General features: G+C 37.2%; 1 protein-coding gene and 1 long non-coding RNA gene across 2 annotated transcripts in view; one reads left to right on the forward strand and one right to left on the reverse strand.

Moving 5' to 3' along the window:
- The window catches only part of LOC148131247 (uncharacterized), a 42,962-nt gene extending 41,932 nt beyond the window's left edge, over window positions 1-1,030 (forward strand). Inside the window, exon 3 of the long non-coding RNA XR_015748623.1 lies at window positions 805-1,030. This is a non-coding gene — a long non-coding RNA (uncharacterized LOC148131247). The remainder of the gene's footprint in view (window positions 1-804) is intronic.
- Window positions 1-25,463, reverse strand: part of LPAR3 (lysophosphatidic acid receptor 3) — a 37,083-nt gene that overhangs the window by 5,962 nt on the left and 5,658 nt on the right. Inside the window, exon 2 of the mRNA XM_026690214.2 lies at window positions 8,806-9,562. Coding sequence (XP_026545999.1) covers window positions 8,806-9,541 — 736 coding nt within the window. The 5' untranslated portion in view covers window positions 9,542-9,562. The remainder of the gene's footprint in view (window positions 1-8,805; window positions 9,563-25,463) is intronic.

Genomic DNA, 25,463 nt, shown 5'->3' on the forward strand with positions numbered 1-25,463 from the left:
TCAGTTCCTACTTTTGTGCCCAATTTGCTGTGCAACTTTAAGGAAGCCCTTCACTTTTCTAACTACAAAATGTGAATAAAAAGCACATGATCAAGAATGCATGTGTATCTTACATGCTTCCATTCTGCACCACATGGGAATGAATTATAGCTAAAAGAATGCTGAAGCCTCTAAATCAAACTTGATTCCTGGTGACTCCACAATTATGCTCTTGTGTTGTTGTTTTTTTAGGAATGGTAGGAAATGGTTTGGCATTTTTTCTTATGGAATGTTTTTCAACTTCCTAATCTAATTTACAGCCCCAAATAATTTAACATTCAAAACACATTCAACACAGAGGGTTTAATTTGGAACACTTTCTGATGTTGAAAAAAGTTCTTATAAGTAATAATTACAGAAAAGTATTGTCAGGATAGATGATCTTAAGCAACATTCCCCAATCTACTGCTCTCCAATGTATTGGACTACAATTTACATGTAATTCCTATTGATGTCACCATCATAGGGGTTGTAATCCCACCATATCTAGACAATACCAAGTTGGGGGGAAATCGACTTTTAAACATAATCACGTCCAATTTTGTTTACTTTTTCCCCCTGAAATTGCAGCTATAACTGGTATGCAAGTGGCTAGCTTTTTATGTTTTGCAAATATATAAATATTAGTATATTTGGAACAACACTGAACAGGACAAATAAAGTATAATGAAGCTTTTTAATGATTATTTTTTTATCCTGCTTCTAAGTAACTCAAGGTGACAAGCATACATAATATCTTTTTTCCTCCTTCCCTTTTCCCCACAGCAACAACTCTATGAGCTGGATTGGGCTGAGAGAGAGTGACTGACCCAAAGTCATCCAGCCAGCAATCATACCTAAGAGAGGACTAGAATACAGAGCCTCCTGTTTCTGAACCAGTACCTTAAATCACTACACCAAACTTTCATAAATTTGTAATCCATCAAGCATAAGATTGTTCTAAGTGGTACCCATTTATTTCATATATGATAATAAAAATGCAAGTATGTTTGATCTGCAAGTCTTATTTTCTTCAAATAATTTTTTGTTATTTTCTCAGAATATGGATGATTGTGAGACTTAGAAAATATTCTGTATCATTGCTACAATAGTATTAGCTCCAATCTTTTGAAACAGTTTACAACCTAAATCTATTTTCTCTTAAAGTCTTTCCTTAAAACTGGAATGGTAAATCTTCTAGCTCCAATTATTATTTCCTTCATTCCACCTTCTGGAAATAAACTTTTAAAACAACCACTCAGAACATTTGTATACTGTCAATGTAAGCAATATATGTTTATATGAGGAGAGACTTAAGGGAAATAATAGCATTTCTTCTCAAATATAGACATGTCACAACAAGGGCTAAGCACACTTCAAATTAGCAAACCAAAAGTCTTGTGCTGGCTTGTCTGGAATGCCATATTCTTTCTTTTCAAAAAGTTGTTTTGAATTTTTAGCCAAGATGCTTTTGTAAAAGTAATCTGCAAACTGAGAAGCTTCTAGAGCAATCTCTCCAACTCAACAGCCTCTATATACTTTGAACTGCAATCCCATTATCACCCATAAGCACAATGACTGAAGGTATTTGAAATTGTCCGCAGTCGGGATCTGAGACATGAAAAAGCACAATATTCAACAGAACTTTATGTAAGAATCATTCAAACATTTGTACATTTATAGCCTGATACATCATGAATTCAGGACAATAATGACTTTATTTTTTTAACTATATCTTGATACATATTATACAATACATAATACATATTACATATAATTTGGACATATTTTGACTATAATTCCAATGTTTTGTACAGACTGCTTAGTTATTCTTTTAGCCACTTTTTTCTACCATAGTTATGGTTAACTACTTAAAGCTTCATTTCAGAGGAAAGCAGAGAATATTAAATGAATTACAGTATCTGATGCAGTTACTAAACAATGATTGAGTGCATAAATTTAGGTGACAAATGTACACACTTCTGGTTTCTAGTCTTAAATTCAAAAGGAATATGAAGAAGTGAATAAACTGTCCAAAATCAAAACTTTTTGTCTTCTTAAAAAAAAAAACTTAAATAGAAACAGGCAATACATTTTTATACAGGTTTCCCTCCCTGGCTGCAGATAACAGTTTTTAATCTGTGAATGTGAAGGTCAAATGTATCAGGCAGAGCCTATTATGCAAGATGAAGTGAGAATTAATAGCCAGGGATCAGAAACAAAGAAAATAGTCCAATTTTAAGCATCAAGAACTTGCAGAACAGGTGCAGAAATATACGATCAACCCTCATAGACTATTGTTACTTCAAACACTGGCTTACAGCAAACTGAATCTTAGCAGTCAGCATACAATCCTGTTAGTCTACAAGATCTTGTTTTCTAAAGAATCTATGCCTTGTGTTTCCAGTGTTGATGGTAGCCATGCTAGCTAGTTTGATATAGTGGCTATTCAATCCTCTACCCCAAGGGTCTTCAAACTTGGCAACTTTAAGACTTGTGGACTTTAACTCCCAGAATTCCTGAGTTAACAAGACTGGAAGAGGAATTCTGGGAGTTGAAGTCCACAAGTCTTAAAGTTGTCAAGTTTGAAAACCCCTGCTCTACCCTTTTTTTTAGAAAGTTGTCCAAAGTCTCTGATAGCAAAAGAATTTTCAATAGAGGCTTCCTAATACTTACTGTCAGGCTCTAGCAAGGAGTTCAAATTCAGGAATTACAGCATTAGCCATAGAGAAATTTCCCCATTGGCTCATTGCCACGAATCTATATCTAAGAAATGGAAAACTAGTTTTGGGGAATAAAAATAAGGCATTGGACAACTTAGGATAAAGGAAAGCAGCATAATAATTTTTCAACCACTAAAATACGCAGATACAGGGAGTGGAAACTGTCATTTAAAAATTTAGGTAGATTGTTATCTCTAAACATAATAGGAGAAGGAATTAGAAACTTCTGAAAAGCAATTGTGATGACGTGCAATGTTAAAGAAAATACTCCTGTTTTCCTGAGCAAATTAGTCAGTTATAAGTTACTGCAAACAGAGCCTTTATCTGATTTCCATCAGTTTAGATTGGCTAGATGCTTTATTTTACAAATAGTTCGTACTAGAAATCCCCCTTTTCCCCAAAGGCAACGAAACCTACTTGAAACATTGCAAATATGTGCATTAAGTGCACATATTTGCATGAAGTCTTTTGAGGTATATTTAATTCTTGTTAGTTGTATGCAAGAGTTGTGTGTCAAATGTTCATTCTATTTGCATTTCTGATCATGTATATTAAAGGCTGGATCATGAATGCCAACTGATCTTATCTGAAATCAAATTTCACAATTAGTGTTATAACTAGGGTTGAACTTGTAAATCTTTTCCTTGAAATGTCCCTTCAATCTAATGACTGCAGGAACTCCTCAACTGAGCTTCTGATTAAATATTCTTGAGAGAGAGAAAAGTTGCCTTTTGAATTTCTGCTGACACACAGGTTTGCAGAATAAAAAAGCTCTAACAAAGAGACAGGGTGTAATCCTATTCAGATTTCAAGGCCTCCCTGTTTAAAGATTTTTAATCTTTTAGGCTGCTAAAGATCTACTACGCTTTGGAAATCAATCCATAATCTTAAGACTTGCCCTAGAGGTGCATGTTTACAGACTTGAATTCCATGAGAAAAAGGCTTTAGTAAGTTATCTATCACCATAAAGGCTGATCAAAACCCTAAAAATTGAAGTAATTAAAGGCAAATTGAATCTCGACATCAAAATATATTTCTTTTTTCTCTTCTGTACAATGGATTGACAGCATTGCCCTATAGAGGAAAACAACTAAACACTTACGTTTGCCAGGTTTACAAGGATCTAGATCCAGGTTTAGATTCTGGATCTAGAACTGTGGAAGGTAAAATTCAATTTTATACGTACAAAAATGTGCATCAGAGCCCTTCCAAAAAATACAACTTTGCCCAGAAACAAAGTGACAGAGCCACTTTCTCTATTCAAATCTAGCTGTCCAGACTTTAATTTCACTTCCATACTAAAAGGAGAAGCATAAATCCGCATGCAATGCCACATGAAACTACTGGGAAGAACATTTAAAGTTTTGAAATATGCAGATGATCTCAAGATTTATTGTTCCTTAGCATCCATTCAAAGAAATAACTGGTACCCTTGGACACTCGTTAAGTTTAATACTAGGGAGAATAAGACTGAGGCAGAGGTGGTATTTAGCAGGTTCTGATCAGTTCTGGAGAACTGGTAGCGGAAATTTTGAGTAGTTAGAACCGGCAAATACCACTTCTGCCCCGCCCCCATCTATTCTCTGCCTCCCAAGTCCCAGCTGATTGGCTGGGTCTTCTTTTGTTACCCTGCACAGGAGAACGGAGCTGGAAAGCAGGTTAGTGGGATGGGGAGGGAATGGGGATTTTGTAGTATTCTTCCCCTGGAGCGGGGTGGAAATCGAGATTTTACAATATCCTTCCCCTGCCATGTACACCAAGCCACACCACACCCATCAAGCCACACCCACAGAACCAGTAGTAAAAAAAATTGAATCCCACCACTGGACTGAGGTTCTACTAATAGGGATCTGGACTTGGGGCAGAGGTTCAGTCTTATATGGATGGGATTGTTCTTCCCCTGAAATCATAGTCCCACTGTCTGGGGGGGTGACAGTGGACACCCTGGTTTTAAATCACTGGATTTGAAAATAGTACCTGTTGCAGTGAGTGTACTGCATAAAGATGGCTACTAAGCAGCTGAGATTCTTTCTGAGTTACTTAGATTTGGCAAGTTAGTGATGTTTAATTGTTGGGTTCCTACCTCACTAAGATAACTTTGCGTGGTTAATACAGGTTAGAACCACAATATAAAAATAAATATTATGACAAACTAAAAATAAACCAAAGTGGCTGCTGGAAAAAAAACATATATCAACAATCCCAAAGGTGTTTTTCAAAAGGCAACTGGGTTTGCTTAGTTTTTTTCTTGAAAACGTTTCACTTCTCATCCAAGAAGCTTCTTCAGTTCTGAAGCTTCTTGGATGAGAAGCAAAAACTTTTCAAGAAAAGACTAAGAAAGCCCAGTTGCCTTTTGAAAAGCACCTTTGGGACAGTCATGGCCTGGATAATTGAGAATCTCCACAGACATATACCATGCTCAAGGAAGCAGCCAGATCCTCAACTCTTTTAAAAAAGTAAATAGGATCAGAGCCATTCCCACCTCCAACGCGTTGTGGGGCTTCAGAGAATAGATAAAGCTATGGAAAAGGCACATTTCCTGAGTTCCATCAGATTATCTGGATCCACAACCTGCCTGAACAAATGGATCAGAGAAAAACAATGGAAGCAAGTTAATTCCTCAAATATCTCCCCATCCCAATGCCAGGAAGGACTTTAAAGGTAACAACCAGTACCGTACATTGCTGTGAAAGCAAATTGGGAACCAGTGTAGCTCACTGAGCATATGAAGTCCATGTTATAATCTATGCAATGGCTGTCTCAAGGATGCTTTTCTTCTTCAAAAGGCAACTGGACTGTTTTTTTCCCCTTGAGGACGAAAACGTTTAACTTCTCATCCAAGAAGCTTCATTGGTTCTTATGGTGGTGGAGGGGATGGAAGAATAGGTTCTGATAAGGTGGGGGGGGATGGAAGAATTGTATTTCTTTGCAGTCATATGGTTGCTAGCACTCTCGGAGAGCTGTTGAGGCCACTTGGGGGTTTATCTAAGCCCTCAGGGTCACCTGAATCAGAGTACAATTGGTTGTGAAATCTTGGAACAGTTGCAAGGGCTGCATTGCAAACTGGAGATCCTTGTAGGTGGTGTCTTATTCCTCCCTTTCTGTTGAGGGAGAGGTGTTTAATTTTAACCCAGATGGATTCTTTTACCCCTCTTTCAAACCAATGGTCCTCTCTATCCAAAATATGGTTGTAACTATACAACTGACTTGATTATTACAATGCAATGCATTCCTCACAGGATTTCTTTTGAAAAGTTTCTGGAAGTTACAATTCATGATAAACTCAAATCTATTAATTGCTACAAGGTATAGGGGTCATGCTTTTCTTGGACTGAAAGATCTGTTCTGGATGTCAGTTGCTTAGTAGACAAAATTTAACATTAAAGCCTTTAATAGCTTAGGTCATGGCTCTAAGAGGACTGTCAGAGGTTTTTTTTATCTGCCACATAGAGATTAGCATTTCCCTGCATACTCCCAAGCTATGGAATGAATTAGCAGAAAACTGCATATGATTCCCCTAATCTTGATATCTCAAAAATCTGCAAAGCTGCATCTCCTACACCATGCTTTTAAGTATTATTGTTAATTGATGTTATGTTTTAAATGTTTGCATAAGTGTGCTTTTAAAATTTTTGGAGCATACATTTCAGCAAAAAGCTGAATTAAACAGGAATAAATTAAACGTGCCAGTAAATATCATCTGTGCTGAAAAACTGTGTTCAGAAGCCATAATCTACCAACGATGGGCTGGCTGAGTGAGAAAAGATTTGAAGTGAAATTTCTGGAGAGCACCAGATTATTTAATAGCTTTCCTTTTATAAATACAGTAATAGGGGTATTTGTTTTGGCTTTACATATAGTAAAGGAAATGCAATGCTGATATTTTGGATTTCAACCAACTACTACTTGGGAAATTCTGCAAGCTTTTGTGAACTATGGTTTAATTTAGTCTTCACTATGGAAGTTTTATGTTTGACCTAGCACTACTTTTAGAGAGATTGTCTTGGTTGTATCATCCAATAACATCCATCTCAGATGCCCCGATAGCAAATAAAAATAAGAGGAAATGTATAACCACTAAAGAAGAAAGAAAAAGTCTCAAAGAAATTTCACATCACAGAGCAATACAACTATAATTAAGCATAATTTATTGCTTAGGGTAAGAGATTACATTAACACCCAACAACTTATGAACATACAAAATATCTGCATAACAGGGATAACATTGATTTACTTGGCTTAGCATGGATCTCAAGGCCCCTGCCAGATGATACTTTCTAATTTCATAAATGGACTATAATTTTCTATCTGCTCAATAATATCAGACAGAAGTGCCAAAAGGTTTGGATAAGTAAAACAGCTAACAGCTTTTAACAATAGAAGACTAGGTGCAGAACTCTTATCTGTAAATGGACTATTATTGATGTTTATTATTAAGTATACCACTTTTTGTTTAGGTTATATAGATAGGTTTGCCCCACTCCCCCAATCCCTCTAAATTCTCATTAGATGAGAAGCAAGCTATCTGCCAGACTGAATTCACTTTCCAGACAATGTCCTTGAGTCTAACTCAGATAAGAATGTTAAACTTGCCTTTTGCATGTTGTGGCTATCACAATGTTAAAATATGGGTGTCCCCAGCAAGACAGAGCAGTGCTTTCTTTTGTTATCTTCTTTTAAGAAGGCAACTCTAAGAAGATTAACATGGCATATTCATAATTATGAAGGAAGGTTCTTATGATCAAAAGAAGAAAAGTGTGCAAGCAGCCACCCACAAGCTTCTCAAGGCCACTCCATCTTCCTTTTCTGAACACCTGCTCAACAGCTTGAGTCGAAGATGCTTCTTTGTAGCATTAAAATTTTCCTATCAGGTGACAATGAATTTGGGGGAAGAAATTATCTTTGTGAAAGTATCTTACATAAGAAAGGAATCCTAATTAAGTTGCTAACAGTTAGAAAATATGATATAAGCTAAAAAAAAGTAACACTTTTTATTAGCTTTTCCTAATCTGACATCCGTCAGTTATGCTAAATTACAGCCAGCACAGTCATAATTGAAGATGATGAGAAATTGAATCCAGATTGTCAAAAAGAAGTAAAAATAAATATCTCAGAGGATTTTAAAGAGGACAAATTCCCTAAATCCTCTATGATTTTTGCTCTCAGATCTTCCCAGTATCTGAACTAGAATGTTTTGTAGAACACCAAGCTACCCCAATTTTTAAGAATCCATATTAGCCATTCAAGCAACTAACAAAGGTGTTCTAAAAGTTTTGTTAACTAATTAATTAAATTAAATAATTAAAGATGACTTATTTATGCCTGAAATACAGAATACACCAATTCTCCTCTAAATTGAACAGGTAACTGAGCATATGTGATAACTATCAAATTCAAACCAAACTCCTCCCCATTTTTCACTTCAGTGCTCCTATTACTTATTAACAGACTCATTTGTTGCCTTTTGGTATTTGTTGTCCTTTGATGGATTCTATCTTTTTACCAAATAGTTCCAACACGGCATCTTAGCAAGACATCCTATTACCGTACTTTACTTGTTTTGCTGCAATTCCCACATGCCAAGTGTGTTGCATGACTATTGCTGATTCTTAAGCAAGACTTCCAGTATCCCTCACATGGATAAGAACTGGACCAAATTAAGCTACGATCATAAATATCAAGAACCTATTGAATGCTGAAACTACCATCTAAATTAGTCATTTGAGGGGAGACTTCTCTTTTTGCACTAAAACACCAACCTGGGAATTTAGGTGACTCTGAAGTGAATCAGTATTTATCTAATAAAAACTAATAAAACAATCCATGCATTAAAACTCTAAAGAGGAGGAATTCAAGCCTTAGTATTGAGTCAGCGGCTGCATAGCTCACCCACAACATTACACAACAACCATATGTAAATAAGCTGTTTTTTTTTTTGTGTTTTTTTTTTTTGAAGAATGGGACCAAGGATGGAACAACAAATAGAAATACATATATATTCAGGTGCAGAAAAAATACTTTTTAAAGCTAGATAATAATAGTAGCGTAGCTCACTGTATCTTACCTAATACTGCCATGACGGTCTTCATAAGTTTCATCGGAGTTTTCCTGCGGCTGATGGATCCACTAGTATGCGGAGACAAAACATTTGTTTTTCTCTGGACATACATGTAGATTCTTATGTATACAACAACCATGATGAAGAAAACTCCCAGATTGGAGACTGTCCAAAATATCAAATAACTCCTGCTATAAATAGGAGCTAGAGAAGAGCAGGTGGAAATGTCACACAGGCAGTTCCAGCCTAATGTGGGCACCGCGCCCATGAAAATCGCGATGGCCCAGATCAACAGAATAAAAAATGTGACCCTCTTCTTTGTGAGATTGCTGTGAACCCTCATCTTCACAATAGATATGTGGCGCTCAACAGCAATTACCAGTAAGTTGGCCAGAGAAGCTGTCAAACTTGTGTCCAAAAGTCCCTGGCGCAAAAACCACCTATTTACACTTAATGTTCTTGACACTGGGCCAGTGTTGAACATCAAAAATACATAAGCGATACCTGCAAAAAAATCTGCAGCAGCGAGGTTGGCTAGCAAATAATAAAAGGGGTAGTGGAACTTCTTGTTTTTTACCACAGCAGCTATGACCAATGAGTTTGAAAGGAAAATAAAGAAACAAAAAAAAGTGCCGAAGCATAAAACTATTACAAGAGTAGTTCCTGACCACTCATCGGCCGTATCAGTGTTACTCCTGTTATAAAAGAAGTCCATGCGTTTATCATAGTGGCATTCATTCATCCTGGACTTGAGAATTGCATTCTAGAGGGGGGAGGAAAGATAAGAAAAAAATGTAATTAGAATGAAGTTTTGCTTCCTTATGCTTTTACACTTTCTGCAATTATTACATTTTTGCTCAAAAATGATACTTGTGTTAATACCATTAAATCAAAATTTCTAAAGACTATATATTGCCCAAAATATACCTCTGTGTACATGTAACATAAGCTACCTACAGAACTGGGATATTTTCTTTCACTTTCTGAATTTTTCATACAGGAATAAAATATTTTGATATCTTAATAATATATGATACAGGATGATGTAGGAAATATACTTTGAGAATACATGATAATACACATAAATATTCCTTATTCAATATCTTCACAAACATGTACCATTAAATGAATTTAAGCACCCATGGTGTTTACTGAAACCTTTTAAACACCGTGATCACAAAGCTTTCATATCTATCTCACAGAGATTACAATCCCTTGATCATAGATCACAAAACATTAGTTGCGGTTCTAAGATGAAGCAAACAAAAATGATATTATGAAAGATGATATTTTGCCAAGTTGTAATACAGCAGTTTGACTTCACTTATGGGCAATGTGTCACTGCAATCATTCTGTGCTCATGGTTTATGGCTTGGTGTTTGTACAAGCCAAACCATTCTGGGTTGTTCCTTTAAGTGTTTTACTGAACCAGATGTAGAACAAAGGGATGTTTTCAAAGGCATTTCAGTCTGTCCTAGCAATTGTTCAAAAGTCTAGCATGACTGCACCTTCATGCTCTTGATTTAATTTTAATTTTCTTCTTGATGGTTTTCCAATAGTTCCCGGTACATCAACCATCTGTCTTTGTCTGCTGTTTCTCTTCTATGATATGCTTTTAGAGTCAACATCCATAAAAGCATTTTCAGGCACAGCCTGGGTTTAATTCTATTCCATATTCTCAATATGGAATGTCTAATAAAATGATTTTTGAAATCCATGTTAATTTTAACATTATCATACCATAAATATCCATGTTATCAAACCTCAGGTCGTGACCCTTTAGCTTTAAAAGTCTCATTTCTCAGCAACAACCTCCAGACAGAATAAATAAATAAATAAAACACAGTTCTACTCTTTCCTTTGCATCTTTAATGGTTTACATTTAATTTGTGTTTTTGTCCTTTGCCATATAAGTCCTTTCTGCCATTATTTTAATGGTATAATTGGTTGTCAAAACAGGTATTGTCTGAAAAAACATTCTTGGCAAAACAATTGTTTTTATCACAGAAATTGTCTCCAACATTGTCTCTTTTAATTTCTCCCATCTTAACATATTCATTTTTACATAATTATTTTTAAATAGCACACAATTAATATTTGTCATAATATTTTTATCAATCTTAAAAACACTATACACTATACATTAGTTCTATTTAATCTTATAATTTCATATTATTTGTTAACATCTTTGTCTTCTGATTGTTAATATTAAACCCTGCTGTGCAGCCTCATACTCTTAGATTCCCAGAATCTCAGTAGAGGTTTTCAAATAACAAAAAACAGCACATGAAATCATGGACTTTCTTAGTATATAGTATTAAACTTTCTTAGTATATAGTATTAAATGTTATAATTTAAATATGGCTATTACAAACTCAGAAAGCAAAGCTGAATTTTGCATTTGTATTGGTGGTAAGACAAAGAAAAATGCCCCTTATCCAGTGGTGGGCTGCAAATTTTTTAACAACTGGTTCTCTGGCTGGATTGGCATGGCCAGTTGGTCATGTGACTGGGGGTTGATGTCACTCACCATACCCAGCTCCACCTTCCAGCCACTTGCCTCAAAGGCAAAGGTAGAAATCAGCTAGTTGGGGCTAATCCCACCACTGGCTGACCCCACCCTCATCCATTTTTTGGCTGTTTTAGGCTGTTTTGGAGGCTTTTTTTGGGCCATTTTCAGGCTGTTTTGGGTGCATTTTGAGGCCATCTTTGGCCCCCCAAACAGCTGAAAACAGCCCCAAAATGGCCAGAAAAAGGCCAAAAATGGCCTGGAAAATGTTTTCAGGCCATTTTTCAGGCTGTTTTTGGCCTGAAAAATGAGCAGGGGCTGGGCCAGCCAGTTGTGCAATTTGCCAGTTCACCAAACTGCGCAGAATCTTAACTACCAGTTCACCCAAACCGGTGCAAACCGGCAATAGCCCACCTCTGCCCTTATCTATAGGGAAATATGCATTTGGTCACATAGGACAAAACTCTTCTTTATTAGTAGCTCAAACTTTGTAGGAGAGACACATCCAGAATCGTAAGAAGCCAAAACAGAATACTTCCGTGAAAATGACTAGTATCTCCATAACCTTTTAGAAGATGATGTGTGGTAGGAATTGTTTCCTTTTATCCAATTGGCCAATCACATTCAAGCTGAAATTACAAAAAGCCATTTTTTTAGCCTAGTTTAAATTACTTCCATGGTCCTTCAGAACAAAGCCATTGATAAAACAATGAAGAGGGCCTGGGAATAATGCCAAAAAGAAAAGCTCCAGTTCATATTTGTTTTCTAAGGGAAAGCATTTGCAGAATATTACAGGAAATATTTGTAAATATAAAATGTATTTTAAAAATTGTTACATTTTTTTTGATGAATGGAATCTGCCCAAACTTCAAAAAGGAATTGTAAGAAATCATTTGTATTGTGTACCTTTGTTTAAAAAACCCTATACAGTATATGCCCAGAGAATAATTAGGGTTAGGGTTCAGTTTTTAATTACATACACACATGGACATCACTAAGAATGATAATTTAAAATGCACGTTCTGTGTGCTAATCAAACTAAAATGGTCCTTTTCTGCTCTCCTTGGCTTCTAATTAAGATATGATCAGAAAGACATACTTTACTTCAGAAACTTACGTCCATAAAGAAAATTGAATGACATTTAATTCCACGAGTCTTAAATTCAAATAACATATAACAACCTGCATTTATAAAAATAATAGCTGAGTCTGAAGGTAACAACTTGAGTAAGATATATTACAGTTTTTCGAAACAGTAGCAAATCTGTTACAATTAGTGCAAAGAAAACCACTTGAGTATAATAACATCAAACCACACCTATAAACTAAGAACTCTCCATTTTTCTACTTGATTGCTATAGTGTTACCCCTTCCTACCAGTCCAATCCTGTCCTCTGCTTGTTCCTGTCAACAATACATTGGCAAAGATTCAGGAAGGTTCAGGTTCCCTGTTAAGAAATTTAGAATCTGAAGATTAAAGCTAAGCATATTTTTGCAGCCAATTACATAAACAATAGTATATGGAATCCTTAAGGAACAAAACACACAGACTGAGCAACCTCTGTTATAAAGCCCTACCAAAGGAAAAGCAAAAATTGAGCAAACGTACAGAGGACTAAGGCCAAGAATTATGAAAATGCAACCTCAGCAGCTTATTCTATACGAATTAGCTTCCTTTTTGGCAATGAACACACAAGTTTATAGTCAATGAGGAGAGGGATTTCAGCTCATCATATGCCCTATTATATTCCTCTTACAAATGTAGCAACCTGATAAAATAGTGAATATTTGATTGTGGAATTATTTGATTATGGAATTCTCTGACGTTGGTCATCATTCATTGAAAATTTTAGCCCTCTTCCCATTATCCAACTAGACCAGCACATTGCTCATCCTTGTCTAGCACCACTTCATATTTGGATTAAAAAAAAATCATGGGTGGTAGGATGCTGCTACATTTGAACCAACATAACTATTCATCTATGAGCTTGCATCTGGAAGCAAGCCACACAATCCTGAGTTTGTTACCAGTTTGACAAATGTGAATTTTTTTCTTTCTCTCTACTAACTCTATACGAGTTAGGAGGTTAGGTTAGGGTGACAAATTAGTAACTGAACAGTTATATCGATAAGTGCTGTGATGTCTGAGAGAAAGTATGTGATGTGTGGATATTAACATCAACAAAAACTTAACCAGACAGCTAGTTTGCTCCAGTGGGTACCAGGACAGAAACTGGGAGACAGTGAGTTCTAGTCCTGTCTTAGGCACAAAGTCAACTGGGTTATTTTGGGCCAGTCACTCACTCTCAACCCAACTCACATCAGAGGTTTTGTTGTTGTAGGGTAAATAGGAGGAGGAAAGAGTATTAGGTACGTTCGCCTCCTTGTCTACTTCTTCTTCTTCTTATTATTATTACATTAATCTTTGGTGAGATTCACAGGCTTTGGAACTGATTGGTAGCTCAACAGCTCGAGTCCTAACCAAGGACCTAGGAACTGTTTAGGTAGCATCGAAGGATATAAGCTGTTCCAAGTAAGGTGGTATTTTGTTGAATCAGGGTATTTAAGTCTGATAAATTCAGAATTTCCAAATTGCGGTAGCCCTTTAGGTATTGCTCCAAGGGTTCCAATTACAATTGGGATAACACCCGATTTCTTTTTCCAAAGTTACTCAACTTCAATTGTAAGTCCCAGTACTTTGTGATTTTTTTCCTGCCGCTTGTCTTCAATTCGTGCATCACCAGGTATTGCAATGTCAATGAACCAAACTTTTTTCTTTTCAATTATTGTTATGTCAGATGTGTTGTGGGCCAAGTGCCTGTCAGTCTGAATTCTGAAGTACCACAAGATCTTGACTTTTTCATTCTCCAGAACCTTCTCAACCTGATGTTCCCAGTAGTTGTTACTCAAATCCAAACTTTTGCAAGTTTCCAGTGAATGATTTTAGCAACTCGGTTATGGCGTTCTAGGTAGTCAGTTTGTAAAATTTTTCTGCACCCATGGTCAACTGTTTCATCTTTCTCAATAATAATAATAATAATAATAATAATAATAATAATAATAATAATAATAATAATAATAATAAAAAGTGAACTGAATTCACTAATTGAACGTACAAAAGAATTTAGCCAGGACATCGGCATGCACTTTGGAATTGACAAATGTGCAACAATGGCAATCAAAGCAGGCAAGGTCATAGAAGATGATGGAATAGAACTTGACAATGAAGAAATGGTAAAGGCAATGAAACCAGAAGCAGACTACAAGAACTTGGGGATTTTAGAAGCCTCTGATTTAATGCATAATAAAGTCAAGGAATCAACTTCAGCCAAGTACTTTTGAAGAATTTGCAAGATTTTAAAGTCCAAATTGAGTGGTGGAAACATGATAAAAGCAATAAAAACCTGGGCTATATATGTGATTCGATACTCTGCAGGAATAATTGACTGGACCCAGATGGAGATGGACAATTTGGACAGAAAAACAAGGAAGCTTATGACTATGAATCATGCCTTGCATCCTAAAAGTGATGTTGATCGATTATATCTACCGAGAGCAGAGTGTGGTCGAGGTCTCCTACAAGTAAAGCAGACTGTAGAAGAAGAAAGACACGGCTTGAATGACTACATCCAGAAAAGTGAAGAGCCAATGATTAAGGAAGTACATAAAGGAGGCCTTTTGAAGACAACCAAGTCAAATGCTGAATACAAAAAAGAAGTAATAGAGAAGCGAATTGAAAATTGGAAAAGCAAAGCTATGCATGGCCAATACCTGAAAAGTATTGAAGGCAAAGCTGACCAAAAGCTTACTTTGAAATGGCTAAAATCAGGAATACTGAAAAAAGAAACAAAGCTTTATTTGGCTGCTCAAGAGCAAGCCTTAGCCACAAATTGCATGAAGGCAAAGATTCAGCATGTCACCACCAACAGCAAATGCCACCTCTGTAATGAGAAAGATGAAACAGTTGACCATCTAATCAGTGGATGTAGCAAAATTTCACAAACTGACTACTTAGAATGCCATAACTGAGTTGCTAAAATCATTCACTGAAAACTATGCCAGAAGTTTGGATTTGAGTATAGTAACAACTACTGGGAACATCAGGTTGAGAAGGTTCCGGAAAATGAAAAAGTCAAGATCTTGTGGGACTTCAGAATTCAGACGGACAGGCATTTGGCCCACAACATGCCTGACATAACAATAGTTGAGAAGAAAAGGGTTTGGTTCATTGACATTGCAATACCTGGTGATGCACGAATTGTAGACATGCAGCAAGAAAAAATCACAAAGTATCAAGACTTACAAATTGAAGTTGAGCAACTTTAAAAAAAGAAATCATGTGTTATTCCAACTGTAATTGGAACCCAGCCTAAAGGGCTGCCTCGCTATTTGGAAATCCTGAATTTATCAGACTTGAATACTCTGATTCTACAAAAAAACACCCTACTTGGAACAGCTTATATCCTCCGACGCTACCTGAACAGTTCCTAGGTCCTTGGTTAGGACTTGAGCTGTTGAGATACCAACCAGCTCCAAAGGCTGTGAATCTCACTAAAGATTAAATAATAATAATAATAATAATAATAATAATAATAATAATAATAATAATAATAATAATAATAATGGCAGGATTTTTTAAAATCTAAAATACGTCAAGACTGACTTGAAGGAAACAATTTTTTTTTAAAAAAAATAGCCTATTATCATACTGAAGCCTATTAGCAATTGTCCCATTTTATTTTCAGTTCTCCACATAATTCTGAAAGTAATCAATCATTCAGGAGATTCTTCCCATTTCAAAAACAGTTTGCTTACATTGTTATCCCCAAAGAATAAGAACAGGCTGCTTGTTCCATATAGACACGGTGTACTTGTCTTCCTCAAGTGGTGGCCTACCAAAAGGCATAATAGAATTTCTGCTGAAGAGTGTGGGATTCCTGCTTCCCCTTCTTTAAAACTTCAAGTGCAGATGTTCAAAAGAGGAAGAGGGGGAATCCTACACATCATCCACTGCACAAAGTTATGAACTGGTTAAAAATCACTGCACTTGACTCATGGCTTAGAACAAATAAGTCCCTCCTTGTTTCGGGTACCTTCCAAGATGCACAGTGACTCAAGGAAAGAGCATCCTGTTTATTTGGCAAGCAACTAAACAACTAAAATTTAGAGCAGGAGTGTCCAACCTTAGCAATTTTAAGATTTGTGAACTTTAACTCCCAGAATTCCCCAGCCAAGCCAAGCCCTGATTTAGAGAAAGGTAAGGCACTCCTAAACATTACCTAGAATAGCAGTGGCCATGAGAATCTAGGAAGCAAAGACCATCAATGAAACCAGCTTTATGAGTGACAATTGCAGTTGCAGTATATTTGATGCCAGATGATGTAGTGGATGAATAGGGATAAAAATGATTATTGCCCTTCTGAATAAGTTCCTTGTGCATTAGCACTCATGGTTACGCAATGCCCCTTTTCAAACATGAGCATTAGGGAGCACGCCCAAGCTTTGAAATCATGAAGTGGGCTGCAGAGAAGCAACTTTGAAGTTTAATGAATATGCATTTTCAATAAACTTTCAAAACAGCATGGATTAGCTTTTCCAACTTGACATTGTCCCTATTTAGAAGCATGGAGGGGGATTCTTGGAGTTTAATCTAATACCTATGGAATCTATTTTTGTCCGTTTTTCATAAATAACTCAAGGTGGCAAACATATCCAATACAACTTCCTCCCCCTATTTTCCCTACAACAACAATCCTGTGGAATGACTGGCCCAGAATGGTCTCGTTGAGAAAAGCTAGCACCTACCGTCAAAAGGTTAACTCTAAACAAAGCAGTCGCTTGAGGTTATAGGAGAGAAGAGTATTGAGAAACAACTTTGTAAATGTGAAGTGTAAAAACAAACACTGTGATTAGGCTTTGATTATATTCTTGTTAAATTAATCTGATTGCTGTATACACATAACCATGAATCATTAACTGCACATTATGTAACATGCAGTGTAATTTGATTTGCAGAGAAAAGGCTTGCTACCAGATTTCCGTCACCAAGTGCGGGTTTGCAAAACTAATGGCCTAGTATTTTGGCAGAGCAAAATACAAACTTACTTAAGAATATTTCAAGAGCAAAAGGAAGACAAAAGATTTCATATAATAGACTTGGCAAGAGGTGTGTATTTGAGATTAGTATTGAAGATGAACTGATGAGATGATTTCTGATCATCTATATTTTATTGTAATATTTCTTAATGTTTACGAGCATGCAAATTTATCCATTAATATAAGGCAGGCATTTGAAATAATTTAGTTCGTATGTAAAACAATAAATGAAAGGAACCAATTAGCACTTACAAAGCATTTGGCATTTAGGATTTCAGCATTTTTGATTCATTAATAAATTGTGCCTGGATTTGCACATCATGTTATATTTTATGAACAATTACTTTTGAATAAGTCATAATTAGCTAAGTTCACAATCTATATTAAGGCAAAAACTATAGTTTTCAAACCATAATAGCTGCATTCGGATATCAGAGTAAGTCATCAGTAAAACAAAGCACATTATGCCTTTTATGAATCCAGCAATTATTTCACTCCATCCTAAGAGGAGGAAGATGGTAATTATCTCTCAGGAAAGCTTGGTGTGACCATACTGCTGATTTGACAGGCTGGGCTTATCTGTAATAGGCTATAATGACAGGGCAGAAATATTGCTTGTGTACTGTCCATCTTGCTTTATGGCAGGACATCTTCAGAAGCTCCTGAAAGGACTAGTGTCTCCTAGGATGCTGGTGGACCTCCATGTCTTAGGAGAAAGTTCAGGAATTCACACTCAACTATAGTAAACAGGGGCATGTCCCCTATAACAGGGGTCCCCAACCACCGGTCCGCGGACCGGTACCGGTCCGTGGAACAAGTCCTACCGAGCCGCTGGCTTGCTGGGCACCGCCATCTTTTTTGATGAAAAGTGCTTCCGGTGAGCTTTTCGGGTGAAAGCTCACCGGAAGCACTTTTCATCAAAATATGGCGGCATACGCTGCTCGTGAGCTTTCCGGGTGAAAGCCATTTCTGCAGAAAAGCTCACGGGCAGCGCCGCCATCTTTTTGATGAAAAGTGCTTCCGGTGAGGTCACCGGAAGCACTTTTTCATCAAAAAGATGGCGGCGCCAGCTGATGCCGGTACCGGGCGCGGCGCCCAGCTGATGCCGGTACCGGGCCGCGGCATAAAAAGGTTGGGGATCACTGCCCTATAATATTAAAGCTGGCCTGTGCAGGCAGTCCTACACTACCTCTGGTCTTCATATCCTGAATTCCTCAGTAATTTCATCCAAGTACCATGGCCAAGTTTTCCAGATTATTCCCAATGAGCTCTCTCTGAGATGCCTGGAGTTCTAGCAGAAGACAAGTATGGTACAAAGCATACCCGGGTGGCTATATTTATGTTACCCAAATCCTTTTCAGTGGGGAGGCACAGATTTACCTGAGGATAGCTACAAGATGTTTGGGCAACATACATCTGACATGTTTGGCTGATAACATTTCTTAATTCACTCATGGCGAGATACTGGGCAATATCTAAGGAGATAATGAGCCTTCTGAGATTACCTATGATTCCTTTGAGTTTCTGATTCTAAGGAATTGCATAGGGTGATCTATACAATGAGCTTAGTCACCTGTGAGCTAAATCCCTATTCAACCTGGCTTCTACAAGAGGCCAGGGTGAGATGAATGACTAGATAAGGGAGGTGTCAGTCATCTTGCAGAGAAATAAGGTTATACCAGAGGCCTTAAGAAGCTTATATGGGATCTAGCCAACTCAAACAACTATTGCTCAGACTCAAATGTTTTCTTTCGAAGAAAGTTTGTTGAGTCAGTGGTAAGACTTCCATAGAGCACTGTAGGACAAACTTGTTCTAAATAAGCAGGTTGAGGTTGTGACCAGGCAGGGCCTTTTTCTAGTTTCTGCTGCTGCACCTATTGTGGTCCTACTTGAAGGCTGGTTGTGATGACAGTTACCCATGGCTACACTACTGTAATGTGCTCTCAGTCATGCTGCCTTCAGAGATACAGTACTTCAAAGCCACAAATGATACAGAATGTAGCAACCAGCATTCTGGCAAAGTTGCCAGAAACATAAAGTTCTGGCATTGTGAACACTGCATTTATGCAATCAAATATTAAATCCAGTATCATATTATTTTTTTAAATGTCCTTTGTTGGTATAAGTCAACCACCACTACAGAACATTATATAATAAAACTGAGTTCAGTTAGACTTGAAAAGACAAGTATGTACTGTAGAGAACTACTTCTTTTAAGATAATTATGGGCCATATTACAGTGCAATCTATATATATCAACTTGAACTTAAACTAGCACTGAATTGTACTTCATACCCCCCAAGTATCATATATGTATGTATGTATATGTATATATATGTGTGTGTGTGTGTGTGTGTATGTATGTATGTATGTGTGTGTGTGTGTGTGTATATATATGCTGAAACGTTGCTACAACTTTAAAAGCACCACTACTATGACGTGGGAAAATACCCGAACAAAGCTGAAGGCCATACATGTAAGTACCCGCGAAAACTTAAGAAAACATATATATACCCGAATATATATTACCCGAAGCCAAGCTGCACTAAAGGCCTCCAATAAAGTAACACAATGCTACCAGCCAATCAAGATACAAAAAGAGCCAAAAAACAGACAGAAGATATTAGAGACACCAATCAAGCAGAACAAAGCAAACTCCGAGACCAATAAACACAGACCAAGACTCCCAACCAATCAGGATGAAGAAAAAACCATTCTGGCACAGCAATAGGCTGCCCCAAATTTAAATCTGAAACCACTGTAAAAGTCTGACCCACAGACGGACACAATACAGAAGCCCGATGATGGCAGATGAGATTCTGCTGAAACGTTGCTACAACTTTAAAAGAACAACTACAATGACGTGGGAAAATACCCGAACCAAGCCGAATATATATATATATATATATATATATATATATATATATATATATATATATATATATATATATATATATATATATATATATATATATATATATATATAATTTGTTTTCTGAGGTTCACGCGGGTATTTGTATGTGGATCTTTGGTTATTCGGGTTTTCTCCCGCGTAAGATTGGAAGTATCTAGGCAACGTTTCGATGAAGTCTCATTCATCATCTTCAGGCTTCTGTCTTCAGCTCTGTGCTTCTCAGAGTGATGTGAGCTTGCAGCTGCTTCTTCCTTTTAACTGCTAGTGGGGGTGTGACTTGATTGGGTGGGGGCTTGGCTGTGTTCTGATTGGGTGGGGGTGTGTTCTCATTGGTTGGGGTTTGGCTGTGTTCTGATTGGTTGGGGGTTGGCCATGTTCTGATTGGCTGGAGGTGTGTTCTGTTCAGGTGGGGGCTTGGTTGTGCTCAGGTTGGTCTTAGTTACTGGGGATTTGAGCTGGTGAGCTGTGATCTTGCTGTTTGGCTTGAGTTCGTGGTCGTGCTGCATCTTCATGGTGGGGGTCAGTTCGCTTCACGTGTGGCTCAGAGGGGTTTGAAGTGGGTAGTGATGCAGCTGCAGTGCGACTTCTGGTCTGTGGTCGTGTCTCATCTTCTGTGTGGGTGTGAGTCTGCTTTTACGTGGAAGTGTGGTGGTGGCATCTTGTGTGGCCCTCGTGGGTGTGGGTCTGGTGTCATTCATCATGTTAGGTACTCGTCTGTTCACGAGGCGGGTTTCCAAATGGCTGGTAAGCGGGAGGTGTCATCTCTTTTATTCATGCTGTGTGGGCGTTTTCTATCTCTATGGCTTCTCTGATTATTCTGTTGTTGAAGTGTTCGGTTTTGGCGATAGTTCTGGTATTTTTAAAGTCAATCTCATGTCCTGTGGCTTTGAGGTGTTGGACCAGGGAAGAGGTCGGTTCTTCTTTTTTGATTGAGTTCTTATGTTCTTCAACGCGTGCACTTATTCTTCTGTTAGTTTGTCCAATGTATGTGGTGGGGCAGGCGGTGTAAGGGATTTCGTTTACTCCTTGGTTTTCTAACTCGATTTTGTCTTTAGGGTTTCTTAGGATGGTGGATATTTTTCTGTTTGTGCAGAATGCTGTTTTAATGTTGTGTTTTTGGAGGATCTTGCTGATTTTGTCTGTAGTGCCTTTTATATATGGGAGGAGGACTTTGCTGTTCTCTTGTTCTCTGTCTTGGATTTTGGTTGGGGTTTCTTTTTGGATTAGGTGGGTAATCTTCTTTCTTTGGAATCCATTGGCTGTTAGTACGTTGGTGAGAGTGTTTAGTTCGGTTTTTAGGTGTTGTTCATCAGCTAAGCATTTTGTTCTGGAGATGAGTGTCTCAGCTACGGAATTGATCTGTGCTGGGGTGGTGTGAGAGTGCATGTAGATAGCGGTTTGTATGTGTTTTCTTCTGGTAGATGGTGTGTCCTAGGGAGCCATTGGGTTTTTTGTATACCAAGACATCTAGGAAGGGAAGTTGATTGTTAGCTTCTGTTTCCATGGTGAATTGTATTTTGGGGTGTAGGCTGTTGAGGTGTGTGAGGAAGTTGTTCAGTTTTTCTTTCCCATGTGGCCAGATTATGAAGGTGTCATCTACGTATCTGAGCCAGAGTTTGGGTTTGTGATCATATTTTTCTAGAGCTTGTGTTTCAAAGTGTTCCATGTAAAGGTTTGCGATGACAGGTGAGAGGGGTGATCCCATGGGTGCTCCTTCTATTTGTTTGTATTTTTGTCCATTGTAGGTGAAGTATGTATTGGATAGACAGTGGTTGGTCAGATCTAGGATCAGTGTTTCTCATATAATAAGGCCGGGTCTTATTTTTTTTTGAGCCCCGAAAAAATGGCTAGGCCGTCTTTTTGGGGGTGACTTAATTCCCCCCCTGCATCTTCGGGCGGGTGGGCGGCGACGGCTTGGATGTTGACCTCGGTGTTGGTGGGTCATTTCATATCGGGGTCAACGCAGGCAGCACCATATCCGAGTGTGCAACAAAAATACTTGCTAACGGCAAGCCCCCACCATTCCCCACCATTTCGCATGTTTTAATATAGGCCTTAATTTGGGGGAGGGGCTTAATTTCATTTCATGCCTATAAAACATGCTGGGACTACCTATTGGGGAGGCCGTATTGTTGGAATACATATATATATATATATATATATATATATATATATATATATGTATGTATGTATGTATGTATGTATGTATATGTATATGTATATATATATATATATATATATATATATATATATATATATATATATATATATATATATATATATATATATATATATATATATATATATATATATATATAATTCAAGACTTAGTCAACTAATCTGAGAAACAATTAAGGATTTTCTTTAAAAATGTGGTTAATCTAGTAATATTAGAATACTTGAATTAGATAGGTCATATTAAAATTCTATTTAAAGAAAAGAAGGATGGGAATGGAATTGAAAGAAAAAAACTTTTTTTAAAGACATATATTTAAAAGGTTTAATAAATGAACAGAAGAATTCTAGAAGCATCATCAGTTCATTGGAAAATATGGTCAAAGAACAAGTAATTGTCAATATCTGATGGGTTCTTGACCGACATGCCAATTTAGATTTATACCACATCGCTATAGATACTAAATTTATTTTATTGTATATTTAGTGCAAGGAAGATATTCAAATGTGTTAGAATTCCAGTTGCCAATGATTGTTAACCAAGCTACAAAAATAATCTTAACCAAAAAAATCCACAGCAAAACAATCAACAGTTGGCAGCATTTCTTTCAGTGATGATCTAACCATGAAAAATAAATATAGAAAGAAGCCACATTAAAAAAAAAAGTCTTGTGCAATCCTGTATGATATTATAGGCCACTTTACAGTATATTCTTCCAGTTAAAGTTATTACTTTAAATGTTCTGAAACTTGTTAAAGGCAGACACCCAGTACATCTCTAGTTACCACAAATTTAGGCTATAGAGTCTATCGTAATTTAAGATCTTCTGAAATTATGGTTTAGGAAGTCTATACATGGAGTCTAAACTAAAAAGGTCATGGCTAAGCTTTCATTTAGAGATTCCCAGAGTAGGGCTCTAAAGGAAGACTTGGCAATTCAGTATATAATGTGGAAATAATCTCTTAGGATATCTCAAAGTCTTTTGCATGATACTTCATTTTTCTACAAACACTCCTTACCATGGAGAAATATCCCATTTCCGTTCATTGCTATCAAATCCATGTGGCTGGTATATATAAAACAATATGATAAATTCAATTATTTATTGGTATTATATGGACTGATTCCTAGTATGATTTGATTGCTTAGTGTACCCCATGACTATTATTAAATGTTGTAACTTATGATTCTTGACTCTCGACGAACGTATCTTTTCTTTTATGTATAAAGAGAGCATTTGCACCAAGACAAATTCCTTGTGTGTCCAATCACACTTGGCCAATAAAAGAATTCTATTCTGTTCTATTCTATTCTATTCTATTTTTATTTTTTTTAATTGTTATAGTAAAACCAGATTTTTCCCCCTGCACTCAAGGAAGGATAAATGGCAAGATCCAAGAAAGATATTCCTACTTGACAAATAGCATTTGATATTTGAATTCTCCCAAAGAAATAAGTAACCATCATGCACATTGCAACTGAGAGTACTTGCATCGATCCTAAAGTAAAATATTATTTTCCTATAATATTCAGACAACTCTCATATCTGTTGGAAGGAACATAGAGGTAGTCCTCATTAAGCAACTACATTTGAGATCAGCAACTTGGTCATTAAGTGAAGTGGTCACTACATGAAACCATGATTGTGCTTATGATCTTACTTAAGCTTTCCTTTGCTTTACAGGCCTGCAAAGATCATAAATGTGAAGATTGTAAAGTGCTTAATCAGGAATGTTTGTTAAATCAGGAGTCACTAAATGAGGACTACCTCTATATCTAAATAAAATTGCACATATTCACATCAACGTACCTGGCCACTCATATAGTCCCATTCAGTTTTAAATTTCTTTTGGCTTTTTGCATGGTCAATAGATTAAAAAATATTTTAAAAAATAGTTACATTTCTCTTCATATGTTGAAGAATATTGGACCATATACTGTTTCTGAAACCTTAAAGACTAGCTGCTAGATATATATTTTCCAACCGTGTATCCCTGAAATGTATTTATTGGAAATCTCATGAATTTAAGATTTTATGTGACCAAAAGACATGTGTTTTACTGGGTATAATTCTTGACTCCCTTGAAAGAAACTAAATCTGGAAACTAATTGTATTTTACTGAATCCACATTGCAGGAATCTCATTTTATACATGTGTGGGACAGTATTCAAAGCTGAATTAACAATGTCAACATGCACTGTTTATATTCTTGTGCAGGAGAAGATCCAAGCAATTTTTGATTTGAGAGAGCTATAAAGAGGTACCTTCAAGGTTCTTAAAATGTCTTGATTACAGTGGGCTGAAAATAAAATCAGAGTCCAAACTAGGCAAATCTAGGATTTGTATCCTACTACAAGGTATATTTTTGTTACAGTTTCCGGTGTTCTTCCAAAACTCAAAGAAAGCAAAGTTAAAAATGCCCAAGTTGCTATCAATAGCCAGCAGGCCATAAACCGTATATTTTTCTCATTTCATGCTTTGTACTGAAAATATAAAAAAAAGAGATAGCATGATCAGAATATTGTTCATTTTACCTTCCAAGCCAGGGGTCCCCAACCACCGGGCCCCAGACCGGTACCGGTCCATGGAACATTTTCTACAGGGCCGCTGGTTTGCTGAGCGCCGCCATCTTGTTTCGATGAGAAAGTGCTTCCGGGTGAGCTTTTCCGGTTGGAAAGCGGCGTTTGGGTCCTAAAGGAATCCTCGCGCCTTAGTTTCATCGAAGGGCGGGGGCGGCTTCGAACAAAACTAAGGCGCGAGGATTCTTTCAGCACCCAAGGCAAGGTGAGCCGAGCAACCGTCCCGAAGCCGTCCCGAAGCCCATCGACAAAGGTACAAAGGAGGAGTTGAAGGTGGCGGGGAGAAGCGGGGGACGGCTGGCTGGCCGGTCACTTGGCTCGCCTTGCCTTGTCATGTGTGCTGATGCTGGTACCGGGCTGCGGATCATTTTGTGATGCTGGTACCGGGC

Source organism: Notechis scutatus, chromosome 3 (genome assembly GCF_049901735.1).
Source record: "Notechis scutatus isolate UNSWTSFEM ecotype Mainland chromosome 3, rNotScu1.2, whole genome shotgun sequence".
Lineage (NCBI taxonomy): Eukaryota > Metazoa > Chordata > Lepidosauria > Squamata > Elapidae > Notechis > Notechis scutatus.